The 26,001-nt window shown below is 51.6% G+C and overlaps 10 protein-coding genes across 10 annotated transcripts; 3 read left to right on the top strand and 7 right to left on the bottom strand.

Annotated features, from left to right (window-relative positions):
- Positions 1-109: 109 nt before the first annotated feature.
- On the bottom strand, positions 110-1,708 carry pst2 (putative NADH-quinone oxidoreductase Pst2). The gene is made up of 3 exons (XM_024837047.1): positions 1,272-1,708; positions 722-1,204; positions 110-651 (listed from the first exon to the last, which is right to left on the bottom strand). Exons 1-3 carry the CDS (start codon positions 1,296-1,298, stop codon positions 550-552), a joined length of 612 nt encoding a protein of 203 aa, XP_024693382.1. The 5' UTR covers positions 1,299-1,708; the 3' UTR covers positions 110-549.
- Positions 1,709-1,798: 90 nt separating this feature from the next.
- On the bottom strand, positions 1,799-3,128 carry yth1 (cleavage polyadenylation factor RNA-binding subunit YTH1). The gene has a single exon (XM_024837046.1). The coding sequence runs from the start codon at positions 2,836-2,838 to the stop codon at positions 2,074-2,076; it is 765 nt and encodes a 254-aa protein (XP_024693381.1). The 5' UTR covers positions 2,839-3,128; the 3' UTR covers positions 1,799-2,073.
- An 810-nt stretch (positions 3,129-3,938) lies between these two features.
- On the bottom strand, positions 3,939-4,421 carry P168DRAFT_289648 (uncharacterized protein). The gene is made up of 3 exons (XM_024837045.1): positions 4,196-4,421; positions 4,078-4,131; positions 3,939-4,010 (listed from the first exon to the last, which is right to left on the bottom strand). The coding sequence occupies exons 1-3, from the start codon at positions 4,352-4,354 to the stop codon at positions 4,005-4,007; spliced, it is 219 nt and encodes a 72-aa protein (XP_024693380.1). The 5' UTR covers positions 4,355-4,421; the 3' UTR covers positions 3,939-4,004.
- A 2,112-nt stretch (positions 4,422-6,533) lies between these two features.
- On the bottom strand, positions 6,534-7,673 carry P168DRAFT_317832 (uncharacterized protein; the record flags this gene model as incomplete). Its single annotated transcript, XM_024840144.1, has 3 exons — positions 6,534-7,008; positions 7,108-7,300; positions 7,409-7,673. The coding sequence occupies 3 exons, from the start codon at positions 7,671-7,673 to the stop codon at positions 6,534-6,536; spliced, it is 933 nt and encodes a 310-aa protein (XP_024693379.1).
- Positions 7,674-10,484: 2,811 nt separating this feature from the next.
- On the top strand, positions 10,485-11,802 carry P168DRAFT_235425 (glycoside hydrolase family 18 protein; the record flags this gene model as incomplete). The annotated part of the gene is made up of 4 exons (XM_024833470.1): positions 10,485-10,669; positions 10,769-10,793; positions 10,844-11,078; positions 11,147-11,802. 4 exons carry the CDS (start codon positions 10,485-10,487, stop codon positions 11,800-11,802), a joined length of 1,101 nt encoding a protein of 366 aa, XP_024693378.1.
- A 1,335-nt stretch (positions 11,803-13,137) lies between these two features.
- On the bottom strand, positions 13,138-14,295 carry P168DRAFT_296530 (DUF3712 domain-containing protein; the record flags this gene model as incomplete). Its single annotated transcript, XM_024838120.1, has 4 exons — positions 13,138-13,428; positions 13,491-13,609; positions 13,664-14,079; positions 14,147-14,295. 4 exons carry the CDS (start codon positions 14,293-14,295, stop codon positions 13,138-13,140), a joined length of 975 nt encoding a protein of 324 aa, XP_024693377.1.
- Positions 14,296-15,403: 1,108 nt separating this feature from the next.
- Positions 15,404-15,830, top strand: P168DRAFT_139169 (uncharacterized protein). The gene has a single exon (XM_024832744.1). It carries the CDS (start codon positions 15,444-15,446, stop codon positions 15,717-15,719), a length of 276 nt encoding a protein of 91 aa, XP_024693376.1. The 5' UTR covers positions 15,404-15,443; the 3' UTR covers positions 15,720-15,830.
- Positions 15,831-16,830: 1,000 nt separating this feature from the next.
- On the bottom strand, positions 16,831-19,150 carry P168DRAFT_317829 (uncharacterized protein; the record flags this gene model as incomplete). Its single annotated transcript, XM_024840143.1, has 4 exons — positions 16,831-16,993; positions 17,057-18,041; positions 18,131-18,610; positions 18,691-19,150. 4 exons carry the CDS (start codon positions 19,148-19,150, stop codon positions 16,831-16,833), a joined length of 2,088 nt encoding a protein of 695 aa, XP_024693375.1.
- A 2,590-nt stretch (positions 19,151-21,740) lies between these two features.
- On the bottom strand, positions 21,741-23,738 carry P168DRAFT_303934 (DUF1776 domain-containing protein). Its single transcript, XM_024838802.1, has 4 exons — positions 23,645-23,738; positions 23,236-23,578; positions 23,008-23,171; positions 21,741-22,949 (listed from the first exon to the last, which is right to left on the bottom strand). The coding sequence occupies exons 1-4, from the start codon at positions 23,675-23,677 to the stop codon at positions 22,107-22,109; spliced, it is 1,383 nt and encodes a 460-aa protein (XP_024693374.1). The 5' UTR covers positions 23,678-23,738; the 3' UTR covers positions 21,741-22,106.
- Positions 23,739-24,234: 496 nt separating this feature from the next.
- Positions 24,235-26,001, top strand: P168DRAFT_251613 (metalloendopeptidase WSS1). The gene is made up of 2 exons (XM_024834279.1): positions 24,235-24,808; positions 24,855-26,001. Exons 1-2 carry the CDS (start codon positions 24,525-24,527, stop codon positions 25,816-25,818), a joined length of 1,248 nt encoding a protein of 415 aa, XP_024693373.1. The 5' UTR covers positions 24,235-24,524; the 3' UTR covers positions 25,819-26,001.

The following is a 26,001-nucleotide window of genomic DNA, read 5'->3' as shown; positions in this document are numbered from 1 at the left end:
AAGGATCACGATGAGATTAAACTACGGAGTAGTATTGCGGACCTATCCTGACTTGCCATGGCTCTCGAAAAAGCAACGCACAACTTTTCCCCTTTGGAACGGACAAGGCTCTTCTTATATCCAAGGAATGTCGATCTGCAGGTATCAAAACAATCCGACAAGGATAAGGTCGTTTTATCTCCGAGTCCCAAAGGCAGCCCAGTACACTTGATCAGTCTCCCATCACTACTCCCACAATATCATAGAGACCGATAATTTAAGTATATGCATTCATTAATTATTCAAGAGGATCTAGATGTATACCCATCATGACCACACCGGGTATAAAATATAAGAGAGTCTGACAGCGCGTTGCCATAATCAGAGGATGGTGCACTTCTTGGGCAATCCACACGGACCCCCCTCCTCGCTCTTCGCCGCACGGCTCGCCTGCTGCTCTCCGCTCGGGCGGCTATTCTTCTGCGGGGGTTGTTGTTGTTGTTTTTGCTGGTTTTGTTGTGTTTGCGAGGGCTGGGATGAGGCGGCCGTGGCAGTGTTGCTATCATGTAGTCACGCGTGGTTGACACGAGCAACGTGCTCGTAGAAGGCCTTGCCTTGGCTCTCGGCGAGCTCGAGCTCCAGGGGAGTGGGCTGGCGCGAACCGTCGGGGCCCTGCATGTCTCAGTCAGATCTGACATCCTAACCAGGTAAAAGATAAGAGTAAAGAAGAGGAGATACATACGGCAAAAGTACCCGCACCCCAAGCACTGCCACCGTGGACCTCATTCAAGTTGGCCAGCAGAGGGAAGACAGTCTTGTATCCAAGCGGCACATAGATGAAGCCGTGGTGGGCCAGGGTCGACATAGCCGCCAGACAAGTGGACTCCTGACCACCGCCCTGGGTACCGGTCGAGACGAACAGACCGGCGTACTTACCCCAGTAGCCGCCCGAGGCCCAGATGCCACCGGTGCGGTCCCAGAAGGCCTTCCACTGGGCGGGGAAGTTACCGTAGCGGGTGGGGATGCCGAAGAGCACGGCGTCGTAGTCCTTGACGGTGTCGACTGTGGCGACGGGGTGGCTGGCCTTTGCGGGAGCGTGCATTTTGGTCAGGGCGTCCTCTGGGAGGGTCTCGGCGATTTGGTAGATGTCGGCTGTGCCACCCACGGCTTCGATGCCTTTCTTTTCGGCTTCGGCCAGCTTGACGATGTGGCCGTACATCGAGTACTGGATGGGATGGGTTGGTTAGTTTCTTCTCCCCCAGGATATTGAGTTTAGATGAGGGGAGGTATACATAGATGATAGCGATCTTGGGAGCCATTGTGACGGATTCGATTGATTGAATTGAATTGAAAAGAAGAGCTGAGGAGAGAGTCAATGCAGAGAGAAGATGCAGATAGAATATTGGATACTGCCAAGTGATGAGGGGAGGTAGGGAAGTTATATAGAAAGGCAGAACCCCTCCACTGGAGCTCAGCGTCCCACTTCTCCATCGTTACCAAGCCGAGTGTCAGCATCCTGTAATCGACTGAAAGTGGGGCTTTTCTGATGTAACTCCAATCATGTCGCGTTTCTCCCACTTAGTCGACTCTGACCGATCGTTGACAAATGAACAAGATCGGCAGTATGAACCTGTTTCTCTCTCTCTTTTGATGAACAAGGGTGGTGCATATTATTAACGATCAATAATAGATTATGAATACCAGTCTAGATCCAACTGATCATCGCGTTCTTTTATTTGAGTCTCTGTTCTAGTATATTCCCCATGATGGAGTTCTAAGCTACCAAGCTGTTTGCAGAGATCGTGATGTCATCTGTCGATCCACTTAGTGGCACCACCAAAATCTAGAAAACTAAATACAACCGAATTCCAGATGAAAATGTTTCCGCTTGGTACATTTCAGGATAAACCATTGGTTATTGCGGATATGGTATGCAGCATACCGAATTGTACCATGTTCATATAGATAACAACAACAAGAATAATAGATCATAATACATGGGTCAAGCTACCACGGGGTATCGAGGGATGGAAACCAATCTCCGAAAAAAAAGCCCAAAAAGAAAGCACAAAACAAGAAAAACCCAGCTCTAAACTATCCCCGTCCGCGCCCCCGATACCGTCCCCGCATGAATCCCCCACCGCGCCCACGCTCGCTGCGCCATTCGCGTTCCCGCTCCTTCTCCTTCTCCTGCTCCTCCCGGATCAACACCCGCTCCTGTTCCCGTTCCTCCTCCGTCTTCTCCACGCGCATCGACGGCGGCGGCAGGTTCTCCGACCACCGCGCATGTGCCGACTGGCACGCCTTGCCATCGGGACAGAACCCGGCCAAGTAGAAGGGACATAACCGTCGGCGGACGTGGCGTTTGGCGCACAGCGGTCCCAGCGGGCAGAACCCCCGATCGTAGTGCTCACAGGGCGGCAGACGCGCCTCCTCGCGCACGTGCTGGTACAGGCAGTCGTCGCCATTGGGACAGTAGCCGGACCGCGAGAAGGACTGGCACTCGGGCATGCGCCGCAGGTTGTATTCGTGGAGATACTCGCACTTCAGCCCCTTCTTGCAGAGCCCCTTGAGGAAATGTTTGCACACCAGCGACCCGTGCGTGGTCGACGGGGCCAGCCCCGATGCCGTGGTCGTGGAGGTAGTGACGCGTGACGGCGTCGGGTGGCGATCTGGGCAGGCGGGTCCTAGCGGACAGTGGCCTTCGCTGTAGGCCTTGCACACCGGCACGTCGCTGGCCAACCCGAAGCCAAAACTCTTGCGTAGGAACGGGGCGAAGGAGAGCTCGTCATAGTTGGGATCACGCGTCCGGTCGGTGGAGAGGATTTGCGCCGCCGTATGGTGCACGTCGGTCGTCATGATGGGCGTCGGAGGGAGGAGATGTGGTGATGATGAGGTGTGAAGCCTGGTGTGACCAACGGATAGGTTGCGTTGAGGACAACAGATAGGAGGTAATCCGTTGTTTAACTGGAAATCCTGGTTGATATCAATACCTCCGCCGGATTGAACACCCGGTTATTGAATGTCGCGGGCGAAACGGGGAGATGTTGGAGTTGGAGATGGAGCAAGACGAAGAAACGTGAACTTATCGACAATATTGACGAAAATGGAAGGCGGTGGCAATTTACCCACACCTCACCCAGCTCCCTCGAGTCCACGTGACTCGCTAATCACTATATAGTTCTACACCCAAAGATCATCGTGCAACAAAAATATATATAATCATTTGGCTTCTTTAAACAACCACCACACCTGCAAATTTCTAATAAACCATATGAGATTTTTAGTAATGATGGACTAAAGGACTACGAGTGTGGTAAATTTAATTTTGAAGCTAATACCTAGTATACTAGCCCTTCGCGATCAGAATTGCTTGTACACGCCGCGGCATAGACTCCACTAACCAGTCAAACTTGCCCTATTTCCTCCCACGCTTGCTCAATTATGGTTCTAAAATGAGGACTAAAATCCGCGTTGATTTTTCCATATGACTATATATTAGGACCAATCTCATAGATGCGTTGTTTAAGCATGGCCCGCGCGTGTTTAATGGGGTTGGAATCCGGTGAGTATGGTGGCCAGTCTACACGAAATGCCGTGATCATGAAACCATTCTTAGTTAACCAACTAATAAACAACTGGCTACAATATACTCTTAGCCGCTGCGCCAAAACGCTGATCAGCGTTTGGTGCTGAGCCCAACCCGACTGATATCTCCAATAATCAAAAGACATCGTGCCACTTTTGCGCTCTGTGCGTAATCATATGACATCTTATATTGCGACATCTACCAAATCATGGCAGATAGCGTAATTAAGCATGACATGTATACTATATATGTCATCAGTTGCTAAAATAGAGTACGAGTTTCAGTACTCAATAGTAATATTGATCAAAATATTAGAGTACAGAATAGGACATTGTGATATCGACAGCCTTTGCATTCGCACAGCAGTACAGGGAAACACAGTCAACCATAACCCAAAAAAACCCATACCAAGACTTTCTGGGCATGGCGCGCTTATCTAGCACTAATGATCCATGTCTAGTTAGACGATATATTCCGAGGATATTCAGTGATATGGATAGTTGACTAACCTCGCAATATCCGGTGCCGGGAATAGGCCCGCGGGAAAAGTCACAGCAGTTGCGCTGTTTAAGACCAGTCATTAATTGTATTGCCTCAAAAACTGTGTGAATGGAGACATAAACTTACATCTGTGCAGGCATCGCCAGCCCAGCAAAGTCCCTGGGTTTGGAAATTGCTGAGAGTTTCACCTGCGGACTGCCCTTGAAGGTTGGTGTCGGCGCTAGGAGCCGCCGCCAGGATGGAGGCAAAGAAAGAGGTGAAAACGACGAGAGATTTGAACTGCATTTTGGATGGTAATGTCTGATGCTATGGGAAGCTCGGGGAAAGTTGGAGCCTGAGAATATTGAGAATATTGAGAGAGACGGATGGTTGATTGATGAGATACTATTCACCTGGGGTAGTAGCCTCTTTTTATACCTGATGTCTATGGGGTCAACTCTGAGAAGTGATATATTAGGGCTCGATTATTTCGAGCTCTTCAACTCATTCCATTCCTTTGCTGTTCTAAGTCTTTATTCATCCTTGATATACTAAGGAATGTCTGGACCGGGCGACATCCCGACATTCCATTCCCAGATCACACAGCTTGTTGAGGATAAGAATGATATCTTTATGTTTTGGCTTTGCTATCCGCTGTGTCAAGCAATGAAAGATTTGCATGTTAGGGTTTGTATAGAATATCTAGGTTCTCTCTCTATCCCCCATGCGCTTACTACCTTATTAAAGGCACCTATGATTCTACTATCCGATCCCATGTTGTTCCAATAAATTCGAGTCTCCTTCTTGTCGGGAATGTGAGATAGCAACTCCTCTTTAGTAATGAATATAATGTGCCCGAAAATCTTTCTCTATATACGGTATAGTCTAATGGAGTACCCATGGACAATGGTTCAGGTGTATAGAATGAACATACCATCCCTTCTATCACTGGAAGTTTTCCAAGTATTCACCTGCCTGGGAGCTGGAAGAGATGGTCGGCATAGGAGGGAAAGTGTGCATCTTGCTCATTGCGATTTGCATGACCGTGCTCATTATAACGCCCTCCGTGCTAGTCGCGGATGAGGGTTGAGAGACCAGCTTGATAGCCTCACTTTAGTGCGTGTGTCATTCCTTTTTTAAAGTATCGGCTGTACAAACAGGTTTAAATTCCGGAGAATGGAGGGGGAGACGTAGAGGAAGAGAGAGAAATGTGCACTGTATTGGTATGCTGTGGCTGGCTGTGACATCATGAATGGCTTTTATAACCATCTATCTGTCCTCGTATTTGGACCCGGGGGATGATGATCAGCACGCGAAGTCTCGAACTTGATGAATGATCATTGAACAGTAAGGAGTGGAGTCTAGCAACACCATACTTGAACCGTTGAATGAAAGAATCCTGCAGTTACAGTTGGGCATATCAGGTTAAGTTCCATACCAAACGCTGGCCAGCGTTTTGGCGTAGGGGGTAAGAGATTCTCCATTCGAGGAGTACATGATCGCTGAATAGGGAAGTTTTCTCAGCTGCGGCCGGAATTCCTGGACTTCATGGTTTCCATGAGAGTAAAGAAAATCAAGACACTGTGGATGATCTCTATTATTTGGCTCATTTGCCTATATATCTTAGTTCCAATAAAAGATGCAGCTAGACAGGCTAGATGACTGGTAAGAGAAAGCTTATAGTAGGGCTACTGTTTTCTGTAACATCAATATTTGCGAGGAATGACTGCATGAGAGAAATACCAGCCTATCCCATCGAGAGAACTATAACCAGACCAACTGGGCCCCTCCCATGGATTGACTGGGGTCAGTAAAAGGGATAAAATATGGGAGATCGGCATACCGCCTGCCTTGATACCCTAAAGGCGAAGTATGATAGCCCCCAGGGCTCCCCCTGAGTTAAGAAATGTGAGTGAGTGAGGGCCACAACGGACTAGAACTTTAGTACAGTCCCAGTACATACCTCGAAATTGCTGGGGACTCACTTGAATCCTCCCCAGCTTAATTCCAAGAGCCGGAATGCTGTCAGTACTGGAAATGACATCGTGTTTCGGGGCCGAAGTTGCGGTCGAAGCAAACACCGGTAGTTATTGAATGTTGATCATTTGGCACAACAGACGCAAAGTAAAACAAGGACTAGCAATTGTTCGGCCGAAGACATGAAATTAATTGAATGTGGAATGCGCCTTTTCAGAGTGCCTCTCGCATTGGCGTACGGCCATATATGGACTGGCGTAGGCACCGAACGATCTTGTAGCTAGATATGATTTGCTATCGTAATAGGCCGTATATTGTTGGGTATATCAGTCAGGTTAAGCCCTATACCGAACGTTGGCCAACGTTTTGGCGTAGCGGCCTTGAGATATATGCAATAGAGAATATTGGAAGAGAAATAGTAGAACCGGCACCCAACTTACAGATTCAATCAATGGCATTCTACGAAAGTGATATATTCTTCAATTCAAATATCCCGTTGTGAAATCCGCTACTCTTTTCGGTCCAAGCGACCTCTCAGATTACCATCATCCAAGAAACTACCCCACATAGCCGCTTCGAAGAGGCGATTCACCTGCCAGGCATGGTGGCTCGCATGAGCGAGTGACCAGGCCAAATCATCCACTAATCCATGCGCATACATCACTGCCATAGTGATTCTCAATTCTTCCGCAATCTCGTCTTCTTCGACCTCGGACACCACTCCTGCCGTGACGTATTGCAGAAGGCGGCCGGAGAGAAGCCACCAACATTCATCGAATATATCCTGCTCACTGCTGGATTTGGCGCGTTGCTGTACTTGATCGCATCGTTCAAGGCCGTTGCAAGCAGTAGCCAAATGCCTACTGAACCCTGTGGTGCGGAAATCCACATCGAACGCCTCTTCAAGGTCCGCTTCCCTTTGGCCTCCCGCAGTCCGTCTGACTTTCGAAAAGCCAAGCAATGCGCGTCGCAGGAATCCGTGCCTATTATTCACAATATGCCAGGTAAATAATATGGAAACCATCCGGACTCCTGAGTCTGACCACCGCTCAGTATACATCCGCCCGCACGAGTGCGCATACGCATCATACACCCGTTGCAACGCTTCCTCGGTGACAATTCCAGTGTCTGTCACATCTGCAGTACCCAAGACACTGTTGGCTAGCTCGGAATTGTAGAGGTCGGATCCTACGTCGACGATATCGGTTTGCGGGTTGCTGAAGACAAAATCATGCATCAGTGCCGCTGGATCGAATCCCCGGGCTGCTGCCTCCCCTGCGGGTCGTGTGCTCCAATCAGCATGTTGACCATGCCGATGCCAAAAAGCGTATTATTCGTCAACAAGGGCGCCGGCCAGTTCTCAATGTGCAGGGTTTCAATCACTTTTGCTGATGTCATTGTTAAACCGTTTCCTTTGCTTGGGAGAATACGCCCGAGCTTGTGTTGATCTTCGCGCGCGCCATCTTTCCAGATCTTCACTCAGGGTTAGGTCCACAATGGCTTTCTTTGTTTCGGCTGGGTTCTCGAGGGTCTCGAAGGCTCGCATGAGAATGTTAATGCCTTCTTTTATTAGGCGCTCGAAATTTTGGACGTCTCCGTCACCGATCAGCTTGTGGAGCTCTGAATAGCCAGTCACTGTGGCACGCATCGTACACCAATAGGGCTCATCTATCTGGTCCGACAATCGAGTCCTTCCCTTGATGTCTTGGTTTATCAAAGACTTAGGGGAGATCGACAGCTCCCTTGCTTCCTCACACTGGGGTACACTACCAGCGATAATTGCCATAACTAATTACTAATGATTCAAGGCTTCAAAGGATATCAAAACCAGCAGAAGCAAAAGCAGGCGTGATCGTCAATTGCGAGACACCAGAGCGCTTTTCGCCCCGATATCTCCCTCTCTTTATAGTTCCTTCGAGAGCACTTCCCTAGCATATATCTCTTTGACTTAATAGGCTCACTAACACACGATTATTCACTGAACTTGCCACAGCAAGGTTTGTTTCCCCCAATATGGGTGGTCGATGCAGATACGAGCAAAACTTACTCAGTTATCCCATCCGAGTAATCTTCACATGAACCATCTTTTTCATGGGATCTTATCAGATTTTAGACACGAGATGCTCCTCCGAGCCAGTGCTTGGTTATACCTGTTTTCTCACGTGTAGGGTGGGTTGCATCACCGTACTCGAAGACAGACGAAGTCTTGATATTGCCTGGCGTAAACCGTCCTCTTTATAATAGATACATAGTAGATAGGTAGGTGTTAGGTGTTAAACTAGAAGATCCTTCCGTAAGCGCAGCCGGTGACACAATTTCCAGCCGTAGGGTTGCATCATCGATGTATGTCCTAACTAGACCTGAGCCTTCTTAAGGCTGTGTTCGTATAGTCTCCGGTATACACCGGAGAACATACGGATATACTTATCTTGTGCGCTTATATTAGATTATAGTATGCAATTAGTTTACTTATGAAGTAGATTGGAGCTCGTTGAAAGGTCAGATCGTCGGGGATTTCGGTTATGGTGGGTTGTTGGATGTTATGGGATGTGCGGGGGTGGATGCCCCGGGTTATACTAGGTCATGCTATGGAAAGATGGGATGGTTTGTCCATTGTAGATGGAAGTAGATTCCGCTGGTGTCTCTGTCTATGATGAACTGGAGATACGGCGTCTACGACATCCTTATTCAGCAATGGACGAGTTACCTCGACATCTCGCTACAGACTACTGACAATGGTGATATCTGGGTTGTAACCAGAGAGACCTCTCACTCTACACGTCCATGATCGAACAACACATGCAGCGGAGGATAGTCAATCTCACTGGCGCAGTTGGAAGTGTGCCACGAACCAGGGGGCCTGTCAGCCTACCGTCAGCGGAATACGGGCCCTCTAATTACTGAGCAAGTGAGGACCGAAGCTCCATTCGCCGCATCGTGACTTGGGTAGTTTTGACTATCTGTCTGCCCACGATGCCCTTCCGCGGTAGGCAACTGCTTCCGATAAAGATCACATGGCCTAGAATTCTAGGCTAGGATCCCCATTCCCTGTCACCGTACTTACTTCCCGCGGTGTGTCTCGAGGACCAGACGGATACCCTGCATTAGGGAGTGACCCCGAGCGAGCGACGACAACAACCAGTCAAAGTGGCGGCGTCGAGACTCGCAGTCTGTCATGCGGGGGAAAAGGAAAATCCCTTAGTCACTCGGACTAGGCGGCGCTTGCATTCTCTCCGTCCCCACATCTGCTGGTAGGGGCAAAAAGCAACTTCCAGGCTAGAGGCGAGTGCGAAAAAGCAAAACGACACCAAGAGGAAAGACGGGGAGAATAAATAGAGCATCGCCTCCCAACAGATCGTCCGGTCTAGGTAGAAACCAGCACTAGTCCCTGACCTTGAGTGAAGATTTTTTCCCCCTCATCGTCTGGCCATCCTCCTCTCCGCTTCTTTTGCGCGGTCAAACCTCCCGACAACCATGGCTGTTACTGGAGATCCACCCACGGAGCCTGGGTTTGGGTGTGAAAAGGAATGAACGAGGTTGGTGCGACCAATTACCGCCAGAGCTTTTCTCACCGAGGTCTGGCATGAACTTAAGCCAGCATGATCCTGTCCGTCGAGAGGCTGCCAGGGCATCCAATAATAGCATCTTCGTGATCTGGGGGATCCGATCTGGGGGGCAAAGTCCGTCGTCACTGTGCGATTCGGGCCGCAACCAGCTGGTCACAATGACAAGCGATGGTTCCCCGTATCGAGGATCCGATTCAACCAGCTGGGATCCATCAGATGAAGTCCGTCCAACCGTCAATCACTCACGTCGTCAATCGCTTTGTCGAGAGGCAACCTCGTAGTTATCGGGAGGCGGGGGAGTCCGACGTATCATATGAGAGTAAACTGGGCGTAGATTATGATTGACGGACCGAGCTGCACGGTGAATTCGAGGGAGGTCATGTCATTCTGCTTTTGGGCGAGCTGATCGGGTTGCCTTTCATTTATTTTATTGTTTACTTATTAATTTATTCAATCTTTGGGTCCACCCAGCTCTTTGTTTGTGACTTGGGCCGTTGTCCACAAGATGTGTGTAGGATTGGAATCCATGGGGCGTTCTCGATGGGATTACCCCACAGTCCAATGGGTCTGGAATGAATATATGAAAAAGATATAAATCAATAACCACCGAGGGGGAACAAGAACTATGACGGAGAACGGAGGGAAAGAAGAGAGAGAGAGAAAGAGAAAGCTGGAGAAGAAGGAACCCCACACGTGACAGTGAGCTGATTGGGGCAGTTGCGCTTCATCCATTCATCTCCATCTTCATCTTCATCTTGTCTTCGTCTTCTTTCTTCTGCTTCGTCCAGACTTTTCTTTGACTTCTCTTTTTATTTTTGTATTTATTTGCCTTCCTGACAATCTCCCATTTTCTTGGTCACTTCTATACCTCAACCCTTCCTCGCAGAATCCCCATGTTCTCCGGCTCCCTCTTTCCCCACTGGCGCCGCAAGGCCGCCGAACGCTCTAGCAGCAGCTCATACGAGGTCCCCTTCTTCCTCAACGCCGCTTACTATCCCAATTGGCGGATCTATCGCAAGCAACCGCCGTCATCCCTCCGCCTGGGCTTTATTTCTCACATTTTCTACGCGTTTGCCTGGTACTAAACATACTCACATTGCATACCGATACGTATATACATCCCCACGGGGGATCCGGTCGGGTCACTGGTTAACCAACTCCTTTTTCTTCTCTCTAGGGTCAAAGAAGACGGAACGGTCTATGTATTCTACCCCGTGGTGCATGTGGGATACAGTCAAGCTGACTCTGCCAGTTGAGCGATGAGTGGGCCGACACACAGATGCCGGTAGACGGCACCCAGGGCTGCCTCCGGGCGTTCGCGCAGATGAAGCAGCAGTACTCGAAGATGAAGATCATCCTCTCCGTCGGAGGCGGCGGGAAGGGGAGCGAGAACTTCGCCGGCGTGGCTCGGAGCCAATCCCGCGTCGAGACATTCGTGCGCACCGCCCGCGCCTTGGTCGACCAGTTCGGACTCGACGGCATCGACAGTGGGTTTCCTGCTCTCCTTGGTTGAGATCCACAATGGTGAACAGTCGGTATTGACTCCACGCTTTAGTTGACTGGGAGCACCCCTCGGATCCGCAGCAGGGTCAGGATTACGTTCGACTGTTGGCGCGACTTCGGGAGGGGTTGCCGACGCCGCGGTATGTATTGGCGACGTGTCTGCCAGCGGGCCAGTGGGCTCTCCGCAACATCGATCTCGGCAAGGCGTCGCTGTACGTCGATCTACTGAACATCATGGCGTACGATTTCGCTGGTCCCTGGGCCAATGAGACGGGCCATCAGGCCCAGCTGTATGGGCGCTCCAACGGCGCCATCTCGTGTCAGTCATCTGTCAACTACGTGCTGCACCAAGGGGTCGATCCGAAGAAGCTCCTGCTGGGGGTGCCCGCGTACGGGCGGTCGTTCTTGGGGAGCAGCAATACCGGACAACGGTACGCGGGGTGCGGTGGAGAGGACGGCGTCTTCGACTACAGCGACCTACCGCGACCGGGGGCCAAAGAGCACCACGACGACAAGGCGGGTGCGGCCTGGTGTTCTGGGGGGGATGGTGGGTTTGTGACGTACGACACGCCGCGGACGGTGCAAGCCAAGGCCAAGTTTGTCACCAAGACGAAGCTGGGGGGATTGTTTTATTGGCATATCGGCGGGGATGCACGGGGTTCGCGGAGTTTGATTGAGACGGGATATAATTCATTGCATGATCTTTGAATGGGGAGCCTTTCAACCAGACGAAAAAAGGGAAGGAAAAAATAAGAGAGAAAGAGAGAAAGAGAGAAAGAGAGAAAGCGAGAAAGCGAGAAAGCGAGAAAGCGAGAAAGAAAGAAAGAAAGAAAGAAAGAAAACAAAAAAGCAGAATGAAGAATCAAAATGGGCGGCTTCTTGATTTATGGCAGCAATATTCATGACGAAAGGATCAGGGGGAGGGACCGGGGGGAACAGCGATTGCTTTAAATAACTAGTACAGAGTACAGAGTACCCCCGGACAGTCTATAAGTATACACAGTACTATTGTTAGTTTGGTTTAGTCTATTTCATCCTTATTTATCATTTCTCAGTTCTTATTTACTATTTGTTGCTCATTTTCAACTGATAAGACGATGAAAAGCAATTTGCCTGTTTGCAGCGTCCTGTATGTACCTCGATTAGTTCGGTACTGACTAGCGGTGTGATAAGCATCACTTTTAACTTGGTATATTCCTTCTAGATAAACTAGACTTACTGATATCTAGGTGGGTACGGAGTACAATAGTACTATAGTATAAATAATTCTCCAAACTAGATAGATATTATATAGGAGGTATACTCAGATCAATCTTAGAATTGAACAGGTAGGTGGCTGGATACCCAGGTTAGGTACATCAAACAGATCATCAATGTTTGTAACTAGACAAAGCTACCATATCGATCACGTTTCTCTTTCTGCTGGAGCACGCCATAGGAGTCGGACTTACTGTAGTACTTTACTTTACTTTACTTTACTTTGACTACTTTATCTTACCTTACCGTGGGTACCTCTGGGATCTATGTATACTTGTATACACTACTGACAGGCTAGCGATAACGACAAACAAGGATTCGATAGCATCATTTTTGCCCGGGGAATGGCTTTTTTTATTTTGTGGATAGACTAGATACCTAGAACAATTTGTTGATCTACTCAATTGACAAGAGGGAGGATAAAAGAGAGAGAAAACCATCAAGCATCTGTGTCATTACATTATGTCGATCTCGCGTAACTACATTTGGTCTCTTTGCCTTTCCCTTCAGAAATGAATAAAAGGGGGGAAAGGGTCCCGATCAATATAGATGAAAGAAGAGGCCAGAGAAAGTAAACAGTTCTGTAGGCTAGACCTGGGATAGGGAATCGAGAGAGAGAGAGAAAAAAAAAACATGAAGAAGGACATTAAAAATCAAAGAAAAGAAGAAAATGAGTTAATGAAAACAAAACAGGATATGATATCAACGACATGATTTACTCAATCAATCAATCTAGCAAAGTTCAAAGAAAAAAGACGAAGAAAGGAAGAAGAAGAAGAAGACAGATCAATCACTTCCCTTCAGAATCTCGCCCACATCCAAATCCACCTGCAACTTATTCGCCGCCAGCGCAGCCGCGAAATAAGGCAGATCCTGGCCGTTGTAGGTCGTCGAGTTGCCCGTGATGTCGACGGGGATGATGTTGTTCTTGTACTTGGGGAGCAGCTTGGTGACGGCCATCAGGTCCGTATTGGCGGACATGTCGAGGGTGTTGTCGCCGGGCTTGAGGACGAGTTCGTTGAGGAAGGATTGGCCGATGGGTTTGCCGTCGACGGTGAGGTCGAGGGTTACGTTGCCCTGGACATTATTGTTAGAATTGTTGTTGTTATTGTTGGTTTGGGAAAGATGGGGTGGCATACCATGGTGATTGTCATGACGGATGGGTTGGGAATGAAAACTTCGCCCTTGAGGTTGGAGCCGTTGGGGCCCTTGGCGAGGTGCATCTTGCTGAGTTTGAAGCCCTCGAGCTTGTTCAGGCCTGTGATGGTCAGTCATACTGATCTTGATAGTGACAGAGTGGTAGTGGACCCACCCTTCATGGTGACGGTCTTGTTGTAAGTCACGTCGATAGTCGGCAGAGCCCCCTGCTTCAGGTTGGGCACGCCATAAACATTGAGCTTAACCTCCTTCTCGAGCATCACCGCCTTGGAGAAGTCCTTGAAGGCATCCACGCTGGCCAGGTCCAAGCGCTGATCGATGTCCATCTTCGTGCCATCATTGGCCTTGATCTCCGGCACGCGGACCGTCGCGAACGCGGCGGACCCGAGCAGCGACACTGCGGCATCGAAGGCGAAGATCGTCGGGTGGAAGATGCTGTCTGTGCCGATCACCTGGGTCTGTTTCAAGGTGAAGGCGTCCGTCGCAGGCTCCGTGATGGCCATCGCGGTGATCTTCAGAGTGGACTCGTTGATATCATCCTGCGCGATGTTCGGATATCCGACGTACACACTGCCTCAGACAAGGCATTATTAGTTTCTGCCCGGATTCGCAATTCAATTCAACCAGGGGAACATACACAGGAAGAGCGATCACCAGGACGACCGCGATGAAGATGATAACGTGGACCCACCACCAGCGCTTAAAGTGAGCGGCCACTCGCCGCCCAAGCGAGGGCCTCGACGACACATCGCTCACGCCCACCGCAGTGACCCCAGCTTTAGACATGTTGGGATCGATGCGAGTGGTGAAGGGTGAGGTGGACTGGTACTGGAATCAAGTAAACTGTGAGGGTCAGTGTGACGTAACACAGGAGAGAACTTTGTTACTCAAGCGACCAATATGAGGACGAGAAACAAAAGCCACCAGAACGGGGGGAGGAGAGCGGGGATTGCTGGGCAGTTGCTGGGCATTTGAGAGACGAACCGATGGTTGAGGGCGAAGAGGCTGATTTCAGCTCTGGATGTCCTGTCTGGGAAGGGTTAGTGACGGTTTCATTGACGACTGAGAAGGCCCATTTGAGATTAATGGTGAGAGAACGCTGACCTCTGAGGGGAGGGTTCTGCCAAACGGTTGAATGAGAGTGACCGTGAGATGAGGAAACTATCTAGCTATAAGAGAGAAACGAACGAAACGATAGTATCCCAAGTTTACCGAAAGCAACAGACCGTCCACGTCCCTTTCAAACAGAATCCAAAGCAAAGAGAACCGGAAATGGGACCCGCCAGACCATTGCAGGTCCCCAGGGCAATATATCTACTCCGGACAATCTTAAAAGAGGGCCAGACAGACCATCACATGTCTCCACCAGACAGTTCAAAGTGGTTTAGTTACTCGAGTCCAGCACCGCGGACCTTCTTTTAGTGTACGAAACTCGTGCAGAAGACACCTTCCACGCTGGCCGGGGTCGGGAGCTAGCTACACTGGAAGGCCCAACGCTCCAAAAAAAAGGGGGCAACGAAGGGACATTACTTAGTTAGTGGCATGGGCAATCTGTCAATCTCTGCAGACCTCGGCGGAGGATCACCATTTCCCGCGACATGGTTCTGAACCGGTTGATATCTGTTTCAAACAAACAAACCCTCGAGATATTTTCGGAACTTGTTGGAACCTAGGGATGATAAACCGAGGCAGGTGCCGTTTGTCAGACCGAAAAAGAAAAAGACAAGAAAGTCAAAAGAGAGGGCCACGGTGCATGTCAAGGAAGGTCAGATGGCAAAAACGACCAGTATCGGCGTCGAGAGCGATTGGTGGACCTGGGCAGAACTTTTCTCTCTTCCCTGTACTCTTACACCGGGCAGGCGATGCAACCCAACCTAGCGCGGGGCGGGGGGGGGGGGGGGGTGCGTGCCTCGCCTATTTCCCCAAATTTCCCCATGGGCGATCGGAGACTTGGCGGGAGCCAGGATCTCATTGGGCTCAAACTGAGACTAGCAAGCATCCAGATATCCCGAATGGGACTGGCGGGGCCAAGCCCAACGCGCCCCCCCGGGACACGAGAGGCGAATACGGAGAGACGGTGGCTGACCACCGGCCTGCTCATTGGTGTCACCCTTCGCAGGGAGATTGTGACTTTTGATTCGAACTTGGCCCATGGTCAGCGTTGGCGTCTGACTGTCTTGGCCCCCGGTCCCAGGGGAGGGCACCAATAGGCTCGATGGCCCCCGCCAATTTTTACTCCGGGGTTCTTTTTGCTCGCATTGTTTCGACCCCTGTTAGCGAGGGAGTCAGTCCTCATGTCATTTGTGGATGGTCCGAGATCGATCGACACGAGCAAATCAAACTGGGGGGGGGGGGGGGGGGGGGGGGGGAGAAGGGGGTGAGACAAAACATGTGGAAGGCTTACGGAGTCTTAAAGATCCCGGGGAATGGAGAAGGATGGAGGAATGGAAGGATTGACGAGAAGGGAAAGAGACCAATTTGGCTTGGCTGAGGTCAGGTGTTGCGCACGGGATCTGCCACTGTCACGGGACTGTCTGACATTTATGACTTGAGTTTGAACAGCGCTTCGACATGCATGATCACTCCAGACTTTGTCTCGCGAGGTGTTCGACAGAGAATGCACTCCATACTCCACGTCGATCTGCTCCACTACTGGAACGGGGGGGGATCCTCTCTGCCCTGTCGATCACCACCATCACACTTGACGGCGTCACAGCAGGTCCTGTTCGACAATACCCCCCGCTACAACTACTCCAGGGACTCCTATGAATACTGGTAAATAGCAAACTATCAATCAATTGCTGAAAGACATGCGACTATATATGATCATGAGTATCATCAGGTGTGATCTCTCCAACACAAATCAAGGAGCAAAGGAAGCGAATGATTCACAAGAAAAGAAATATGTGGAAGAAGAGGTAAGCAAAGAAAGGTTCAAGAAACAGGGAATCAACGAAGGAGAATGAGGTAGATCAAAGGAAAAAAAGGTAAAAAGAAAGATCACACAGTGATTAGAAATTATGGGGTATCCAAGAAACGAAGTATGGTGCCCACATAGAGCCGGTGGAAAAAGCAATCATATGCAAGTTCCGCTCAGTCAACAAGAAAACCTGCAGACCCAACAGAGAAGGGAAAGATGAAGCAATGGGAGATAAGGAGGGAAAGAATGGAACTGCCACGAGTCATGACCCGGGATCTGGTAAGACGGGTGGATTTGGTAGATGCGAAAGAAAAGGGAGAAGAAGAAAGAGAAAAGAAGAGAAGAGCAATGGAAATAAGAATGGGAGAGGAGAAAACAAGAAAAAAACAACGATGGAGAGATCAGGCTTCCGCGGTGGTCGACTTCTTGCGTTGGAACAGACTGCGGGTGCGAGACTTGTTGCGCAGCTGTTGTTTCTTGTCGGGCGTGCCGTTCGCTCGGCCGCGGCCGCGCGACGACGACGCATTCGCTTCCTCATCGGACATGTATTTCTCCTTGTAGATCCTAGAAAAAGTAATAATATGGTTAGTACAGGGCGAAAACAATCCAGGACATATCCCCACATACCAGCTATTTCCAACCATGCTGAGTCCCTTGGCCTCCGCCGCCCGGTAGAGGCGCGCGGCTTTCTTCAGGTCCTTCTTGCAGCCCACCCCCTCGGCGTAGCAGTAGCCCGCCTCCGCCAGCGCGTCGCCATCACCCCACTGGCCGGCAATCTCAAAGCAGCGGAGCGCAAGCACCTTGTCCTGCTCAATGCCCCACCCGTTCAGGTGGCTCACCCCCAGCTCGTAGACGCTCAGGGCGAACTGGGCTCGGTACGTCTTCTGCAGCTCGCGCGTCTTGGCGGGGACCGACGTGTTGGCCTCGTCCATCAACTCTGGACCGACCGAGCCCACCGCCTTGCGTAGCCACTGCACCCCCTCGCGCTGGTTGGGGCGCATGCCCCACCCGTGTCGGCAGGCGAGCGCGTAGAGCAGCATCCCGGTCGGGTGGTTCTGCTTAGCCGCGATGCGCAGGTGGTAGGTGGATTCCTTCAGCGAGCCCTTCTCGTGGCATTCAATCCCCTTGGACACATGGTCATCGGCCGTGACGACCGACGATGCCGTCGCGGAGGACCGGGCGGTCTGGGGGCGCACGGTCGACGCGGAATCTGCCGAGGACGTCGCGTCGGTCCGGTCCTCGGGGATTGAGGTCTCCGGCGCAGACGGTCCGCCGGGCGCCGACTGGGGGGTGGTCGCCTCCGGCGAGGGCGGGGCCCGAGCGGAGGGCGAGACGGCGGGCTCCGGCGTCAACAGACGGCGCTCGTGCGCGGCGGGTTCGTGGAGCGAGCGGGCCTTGAGCGACGAGGCCGACTGCCGCGACGGCGGGGGCGACGGGGAGCGCGCCGAGCGGGGCCGTCCCGTGGGACTCAGCAGCTGCTCCGTGCCCTCAAACAGCGGTTCCTGCCACTCGAAGTGCGGCGTCTGCAGTCCGGAGAAGACGATCGAATCCCGGGACGTCATGCGGCCGCGCGGGAGCGAGTACTTGGCGTAGATGTAGGAGGCCGAGGTGCCTGAGAGCGGCTCCTCGCCGGGGCGGCGCTGGGACTGGTCCAACGTGGGCACGAGGATCGGGGTGGGTTTGTGGTCGCGGTGCATTGACGTGCGGGCATGGGGGGTGGGGGGTTCGGGGCCCCCATCTGCGGGGCGGAGAGGCTGGTGCTGGACCGGCTGAGGGGGCGCGAGAAGTTAAAGGAGGGGCGGGTGAGGTGGTTGCCGTTGTTGGAGGTCTCCGAGTTGATGGATGGGGAGCGCGGGCGCGACGACCGGTTCATCGAGGACATGGGCGATTGGGGCATCGACATGACACTGCCGGAGGAGAGCTTGCGCGGTTTGGAGAAGGTCGAGCCGGCGTTCGAGCTGCTGTAGTCGTCGTCGGAGCTCTCGGGCTGCGGGCCCCGCGAGCCGGTGGACGGCCGCGAGAAGGGCGAGATCGGCGGGGCCAAGTTGTGGCGCGCAACGTTGAGTCGCGAGGCGGAATCGGAGGAGGAGGTGCGAGGTGGGCCGGTCAACGAGACGCCTGGAGGCGCGGGGGCATAGAAGCGACGGGGGTCCCCGGGTGGTCGGAGATGGACATGTCCTCCTCCGGGGAGTCGGCGCGGAGTATGTCAAAGGGGTTATGGGCGAGGTGGTAATTCCCCGATTCCACCCGGGGGGTCGCACTATCATCGCGGGGATCGCCCTGTTCATTTGCCAAGTGCGAGACTGCGCTGAGACGGGGGTGTTCGGACTGCGGGCGAAACTGCGGTTCCTCCACCTCGACGTTGGTGGTGTGCGTATGTTGGCGGGAAAGGCTGCGGGGGGCGCCTCGCGACAATTCCCCCGAGGACGGGGATCGGAAGTAACCCGGTCGCGGTTGGGACAGAGAGCGGGCGACGCTGGCCGGAGGTAGACGACTCAAGCGGCGGTCCCGTTGGGCGGACTCTTCGAGCTGGCGAGCCAGCAGCCGACCCTGGGCGGCGAAAGCGTCCAGGGGCGAGAGAGCGGGGGGGATTTCTCCATCGTAGTGTTCGATGCGCGGCGACGGGGCGCCGCTGCGGAAGGTCTCGTGGGATTGCGAGCGTTGCTCCCCCAGCTGCGGCCGGAGATTGATGATCGCACCGGGATGGGTTCGATCAACCATGGTCAGGAAGTCTAAAAGTAAGAATATAAAGAATAAAGATGAAAATCGAAACGGTCCAGAGCAAAGTGATCACAGGTCGGTCGGGTTCCACCAAATCATTTATATACGTTTCGAGGCGAGATTGAGAGAGGTGTCCGGAGGAGATTTATCAGGAGGGGGCCAATCTGACGGGGGCGGATTCTCCGGTGGGTTGGGGGTGGTAAGCCCCGGTGATACGGCCCGCTAAGGTGATGGAAAAGGGCGGAATACGAGAAGGAATGACAGCCCAAGAGAAGGTGAGAAGGGTAGGGGGAGAGAGAGAGGAAGAGAGAGAGAGAGAGAGAGAGAGAGAGAGAGAGAAGGAGGGAGAGAGGAAAGGTAGGTAGAGTTCAACGGGGTACACGTGAAGAGACCAGCGTGGATAGAGCGGAGGGTCAAGGAGCGACGGGGGTGGGAGGAGAGGGTGAGAATGGAAGGATTGGACGGGATGGATGGGATGAGTGGAGGGAAAGGGATTAGATCAGGAAATCAATCTCAAGCCCAGGGGAGACAGGAAGAACAGGCATCGTGAAGATGATGGAGGAAGAAGAGAGAGAGAGAGAGAAAAGAACAAAGCGGGAAAGGATGAAAGAAAGTGAGAGAGAAAAAAGCGCCCACGGTGGTTGTTGTTGTTTCGCCCTGACGATCACCCACTCCAACGAGGGTCCGTCTCCACGGGGTATTCTCTGTTACCATATTGTAATCTATCCACCTGATTCTTTTGTTCACTTGATATATTAGTATCTACCTTATTGTTCTATCGATACTATATTGCTACTCGGTATATTATCAGAGTAGAGAATAATACCTGACATGTTGAGCGGGGTGCAGCAGCAGCAGCAGCAGCAGCCACTGCAAGGGACGGGCCGTTTCAGGGGAAGAGAGACATCGTTTGATTGGTATGTTACGTACCGTACATTACATGATCTATACCTCATATACCTCCCGACGCTATATGGAAAGTACAATTCTCCGATTTATTGATTGCCTCAAAGTCAGTCCCTGCGATCAATTCCGGAACAGGCAGAGAGTGGACCATCCGCATGAATTCTGTCCAGAAATAGATCATTCATCGGGGGAGGAATGTTGTAGGCTGACCGGGTGAGAATTCTAGAAAGAGGAATGGAATCTTGGCCGGGATGAGACCCATGGTTGCAGAACGTCTGGAGTGGGGTCTCCTCTGGTCTATATATATGCTGCCATTGGGATCCATGGTTGTGGACATTGGAAATCACCATGTTGATTGTTATCATACCACTCTGTGTGTATTAATCTATTTGTTTATTTTATCATTCTTCTTCTTCTTCTTTTCTTGCGCTCTGCAATGGAGTACTTGAAGAGGAAAATTACCATCAATACGAGATTTACACATAGTGTGCCCCGTAAATCAGGCATCGTTGGGGTTAATTGCGATTCTCTCCACCTTTACTGAGAAGAGTTAATCCTCTTTCAACCTCACTCCACTTTCTCTCTCCCTCGATGGTTGAAGAATGTTCATCCATCTCTCTCTTGTAGCCGATAGGACCAGTTTCAATGGCAGGAGATCATCCCCACCTTGATATAATAACGGTACCGTTAACTGACATGGACGTTGGAGTCGGTGTACCATCTCTTCGACTATCTCTATCAACCGCCTCCTATCGACCATCTAGTATCTACTGCTGCCCCTCAATGGCGGTAGGTCTTAAGGGGTGAATCCATTGTGGGTCAGACTCACACTAATCTATTTTTTCCTTCTTCCTTCTCTCTTTCTGATATCGCTCCTATCCAGAGTTAGGTCTGTACTCTCAAGTCCCGTTAAGCTTATTCGAGTTACATCGTACAATCCGACCGGTCCAATCGCAGCGGAATCCCATCCCGCGATCTACTTACTATTTTTCCACTATATATATATTATTTATACTCCATCCTAAAATTACCCAACACACCCCAACTCCCATTGTAAGGCTGATGTAAAACCCAATCCCTTGGCATCCTAGCATCAACACGGCATCAATGGTGTGATTCCCCACCTGATGACACCACTCGTTCTTCCTGTCCTTGGCAGGCTGATCGTTGTCGGACAGACTATTCACTACCGAGTTGATCCTGATCTCGGTCGCGTCCATCAATCAGGTTGAAAGATGGATATCGTGGAGGTCCGCAACGTCATTTGTCTTCGGGGATGTGAAACTTGGGTTTGCTTCAGCTTTCTCCTGATCTACTTACATCACTGCCTGGGTAGGGCTTCGTTCTCGTGGAGGCTACCGTCTATGGTCAGTGCATACTAGAGATATACTTCGATGATTTTCTTTTTCTATCGGACGACTGTGGTTTTAGATTATGTTGTAGGTATATCCTTTTTGCTTGTCCTCCTTATATTATATCATTTATATATTCCATATTGTGGTGTCCTCTAAGTAATCGGCCGGGATGTCTCCGACATATATACCGTTAGTGACGTCGAGTCGCATATTCAACCCCGCCTTTCATACCCCATACCCCAGTCATCCCCATCACACATGCATTTTATAGTGAATACCGACATTAACAATCGACAACCACTATGATGATAATCTACTTGCTGTTGAACCCCACATTAAGTATCCCACCTCACTTTTCCTCGTGTTATCTAGGCTCTGTTTCTGCTCTCCTGCTACGTCTGCGTTTCCTGTCCCTGTTTGATTAGAGTTTCACTGTTGGAATCATTGGTGGGGTTGGATAAGAGGTGGTTGGATCAAGTATGTCAGCCTAGGAGATCTGGTCATGGATTCGATTATTTTTCGGTCCCGTTAAGCCAACGATTATGAGAGAAGAGTACATGCTTGCGCCACAATACCAAACCTTACCAATGCCGTCAAAATTCCACCCCCAAATAAAATGATAGAAATAAGAATGATAGAGAGGAGAGAATGAGAGAATGAGAGAACGAGAGAGAAAGGAAATAGGGAAGACAAAATTATACCTTCTCCCAATTCGTCTCGCTACTGCTCCCGCTGGGGCTGTCCCCCGGCGTGCGCTGTCCCGATCGCATCCCCAGCATCCATCCCACCAGTCCAGCCGGCACCCACTCACCAATAATGCTGTAAGTCCGCGCCCCTCGCCCGACAAACATCACCGGGCTTTTGGACACCTTGCGCCCGAAGATGTCCCGCGATGCCGGCTCCAGCGCGTCCATCACGGCGTAGTGCAGACTGCGTGCTGGAGATCCCCGCACGGTGCTCGGTCCCGCCGAAGCCACGGGCCGCTGCTCGATGCTGGATAGGTACTGCGGCCCGTACAGCGACCGCTGCTGCGCGCTCCATGCCAGAACCTCTGTGCCGGTGATGTGGCCCTGCGCGTTCCGGTACGGCGCGCCTAGGTCGATGTTCCCGAGCTTCAACTCGACCACGTCGATTTTGCCGTGTTGCAGGAGACTGAGCTCTCGTCGCAGTGATGTGGCAAACCCGGATAGTGCGCGGGTGGTGGTGACTTCGGGGCCTGTGAACGGGGCTGAGAGCGACGAGGAGATCGAGGGGTAGACGAGGACGATGGTGCTGTTGGTGTTGCGGACGGTGAGGAGTGGCAGGAAGAGTTGAGTGGTCAGAATGGGTGACAGCAGTCGCGCGTTAACGGTGTCGGCCCAGGAAGAAGGTGGGATCGTAGCCACGGGTCCGGTGCTGTAGTTGGGCGATGGCACGAGGATGAGCCCACTCAGCTGGCAGGTATGTGGCGGCACACCGGCCATCGGACTCTGGGGTTGGGTGATCAACGAATGGATCTCATTCAGACACGGGTGGATATCCGAGGGAGAAGACGTAATCTGTATGTATGAGTCAGTGTCTTTATTGTCCACTCCAAGGGAGTGCGGTCCGGCTTACCGTCGTAAGATCCAGCCAGAGGCTGCGAATATCCCCTCGATTCTCCGCCTGGACCAGACGCTCCTCATCTGCAGACGCCACGGTAATGTAGACGATGTATCCCCGACGTTCCAAATCCGAAGCGATGGCTCTGGTCATCGGCTCATGAGGTGACCCGGCGACAACTGTCTTCCGTTAGACTCTAGATCTCTCGGTTTCACGCAAACCGTCCAACTGCGGGCAACATACCAACTATCTCCTTCCGAGCGCCATTCCCAGCCCTGCGCGCCCTCCTTCGCCGACCGCCCAGCTTTTTATTTCCATAGTACAGCACGCAGCTAGTTCCCACAAAGGCGAGGATGGCAGCGCTCCACGCTCGGTTCCGGTGGACCCAGTCCTGCGCCCGTGTGACCAAGGAGCGTGAAGAATGCAAGTCCGGGGTGCGTTTAGGTATAGGTCGCACTGAAGAAGGTAGCCATGACTGATTGGAAAGCAGATCTCGAATTGTCGTGGCGGCGTGGTCGACCTGCCGGTCGATAGAATCTGCTACTTGCGTGGAGTACCGCCTTACGTCATGGGGTATCGTGGCAAGCTAGGGAAGATAGCAATAGATTAGAGTCGGTTTTGAAAGAAGAAACTGATCTCGAGTAATACTCACGTAGTCAAAGAAGAACTGATCGTCACTCGTCATTTTGAAAGGGGATGAAGACGGACTGAAGCTTTTGAAGACCAGGCAGAGAGGTGATGCCGTGAAGAAATCCACCGATGTTAGCAACGATACGGGCAAGTCACATGAGTCCCACTCGGACCCACCATGTGCAAGCTACATATCACGTGACTATACCACTTCCTAGAAAAAGCCATCACGACATCCTCCTATACAGATGGGAACTGATATGTGCTAGTTATCTTCAACTTCACTCTAGGCGCGCTGACAAACGATAAAACGACAAGTCTGATGAGTGAGTTACGAGTGGAGAACGTGCACTCGCCATAGGGCCGATGATCTCGGACCCTCGGTCATCTATCGGTCTAGACGACTATGCGTTGGATTATTCTAGAGACTAGTATATGAGTTGTCTACCGCAGATAGATTCAATCATCAGGAACAAATGCCTGGAATCGAGTGTATGCTCCCCATGCAAGTGTACAAATCCTCAGGCATCAATTATATCACGTGACCACATTCCTGGCAGGTTCCGTGGATTATCAATACAATTTCCTCGTCCTTTCAACTCCCAAGTGCCACCCTGTTCCATGACGCGGCTTCATCTCTGGGCTGTCTGCCTGGACTGTGGTAAATGATTTTATCGAGAACCTTCGGAAGCATAGAGTGTTCGCTCTGATGGATGGACACTGCTTTTTGCTAGGCTGGAGATAACCTGGCGGCAACGGTCCACTACATTCTTTACTACCTGCTAGTACTATACTACGGTTCCTCAATTTTAATTCACGATTTTGATTATCTGCACGCGATATCTCTTTGTCCTACTCTTTTTGGATGTTCAAATCATTTTTGTATTGCTTAGCCCTACAAAATGCGTGAAATAGACCCCCTGGTCCTCGAATACCAGCATGACAAGCATCGGCCCAGAGAATCTGAAGCCTTGATGGTTCTCCGAAAGGTTGCCTCCCTGGTCAAGCCAATCATGCGCCGAAGAGACTGGAAAGTTGGGACTCTGGCAGAATTCTATCCAAACCAGAGAAATCTGTTAGGTCTTAACATCAACGGCGGCCTGAAGATATGTCTGCGGCTGCGATACCCTTCCGATCAACGCCAGTTTCTTCCTGTCCAGGATGTGGTGGACACTATGCTGCACGAGTAGGTGGCTAGCTCCTTACTACAGATACATTGCTGACATACATAGACTTTGCCACATCGTTATTGGGCCCCACAACCAGCAGTTCCATGCTCTCTGGAATCAGCTGCGGGACGAGCATGAAGAGCTCGCCATCAAGGGCTACACCGGAGAAGGTTTCCTGTCCCAAGGCAAACGTCTTGGCGGGCGCCACATGCCTGTCGACGAGGCCCGTCGACAAGCGAGAGCAGCTGCGGAACGCCGGAAGACGCTCTCTGCTGGTTCTGGACAGCGGTTGGGTGGTGCTCCAGTCCGTCGAGGTACAGACATCCGCAGGGCCATTGCCGATGCTGCGCAACGGCGCATCGAGGTGACCAACGGCTGTGCCTCTGGCGCAGAGAACAGTACTGAGCTTGCGGACGAGGCTTCTCGGAACAACTTCAGCACCAAAGCTGAAGAAGATGATGCAAACGAGCGGGCGATCATGCAAGCTTACATTGACTTGATCGAGGAAGAAGAGCGGGAGCGGTACGGGCCTGGCTATATCCCTCCCAGCCAAGCGATCCCTGCCGGACCTCGCTCCGTGCTTTCTCCACCACCTCAGAGCGTCAATCCTCCTGCGCCGTCAGGGCCGTCTCAGTCAGTAGATCCCATCGACTTAACGATGGATGATCGACTATACGAGTCACCGTGGACATGTCCTACCTGCACCCTCGAAAACCCCGCCAACTTCCTCTGCTGTGACGTTTGCGCAGCCGAGCGGCCTCGACCATCCAAGCCCAGATCTGTGTCGGGCCCTGCCACTACTAGACCCAATGAGTCAGAGAGTAGGAAATCGAACAAGAGACCCCTTAGTCGTTCCGCGGCCCAGGAACCGTTCAGGAATCGAACCAGAGCTGTCGAGTCCCTCACATCCCTAGAACAGAAAGCTGCCAAACGGCCCCTGGGGTGGCTCTGCGACGACTGCGGCAGCTTTATGGAAACAGAATGGTGGACCTGTTCGAACTGCGGGAAAATGAAGCGGGCGTCATGAGATTGGCTCGCGCAAGAGTTGCTTGCACCTCCTGGGCTGGCCCGTAGCATAGCAATGTGTCACGGATTACGAGACATGAAACTTAATAGATCTAAACTCAAAATCTTTGAATAACAACATGATCCAGAGCTCGAGAATGCGGAATCTCTACAAATATCATTGATAGATTAGGCGCTCGAAGTT

This window comes from Aspergillus campestris (genome assembly GCF_002847485.1).
Source record: "Aspergillus campestris IBT 28561 chromosome Unknown P168scaffold_5, whole genome shotgun sequence".
In the NCBI taxonomy this organism is placed as follows: Eukaryota; Fungi; Ascomycota; class Eurotiomycetes; order Eurotiales; family Aspergillaceae; genus Aspergillus; species Aspergillus campestris.
Note: the sequence above shows the minus strand (reverse complement) of the source record. Positions and strands in the feature narration are given on the sequence as shown.

Coding starts and splice junctions, on each gene's coding strand:
- yth1 (XM_024837046.1), bottom strand. CDS start 2,838: ATGACGACCGACGTGCACCATACGGCGGCGCAAATCCTCTCCACCGAC.
- P168DRAFT_289648 (XM_024837045.1), bottom strand. CDS start 4,354: ATGCAGTTCAAATCTCTCGTCGTTTTCACCTCTTTCTTTGCCTCCATC. Junction 4,132..4,195: donor CTGGCGATGCCTGCACAGAT/GTAAGTTTATGT, acceptor GGTCTTAAACAG/CGCAACTGCTGTGACTTTTC.
- P168DRAFT_139169 (XM_024832744.1), top strand. CDS start 15,444: ATGGGCGATCGGAGACTTGGCGGGAGCCAGGATCTCATTGGGCTCAAA.
- P168DRAFT_251613 (XM_024834279.1), top strand. CDS start 24,525: ATGCGTGAAATAGACCCCCTGGTCCTCGAATACCAGCATGACAAGCAT. Junction 24,809..24,854: donor GTGGACACTATGCTGCACGA/GTAGGTGGCTAG, acceptor TGACATACATAG/ACTTTGCCACATCGTTATTG.
- P168DRAFT_303934 (XM_024838802.1), bottom strand. CDS start 23,677: ATGACGAGTGACGATCAGTTCTTCTTTGACTAC. Junction 23,579..23,644: donor ATCAGTTCTTCTTTGACTAC/GTGAGTATTACT, acceptor TATCTTCCCTAG/CTTGCCACGATACCCCATGA. Junction 22,950..23,007: donor TCTGGCTGGATCTTACGACG/GTAAGCCGGACC, acceptor TCATACATACAG/ATTACGTCTTCTCCCTCGGA.
- pst2 (XM_024837047.1), bottom strand. CDS start 1,298: ATGGCTCCCAAGATCGCTATCATCTAT. Junction 1,205..1,271: donor CCAAGATCGCTATCATCTAT/GTATACCTCCCC, acceptor CATCCCATCCAG/TACTCGATGTACGGCCACAT. Junction 652..721: donor GGGGTGCGGGTACTTTTGCC/GTATGTATCTCC, acceptor TGAGACATGCAG/GGCCCCGACGGTTCGCGCCA.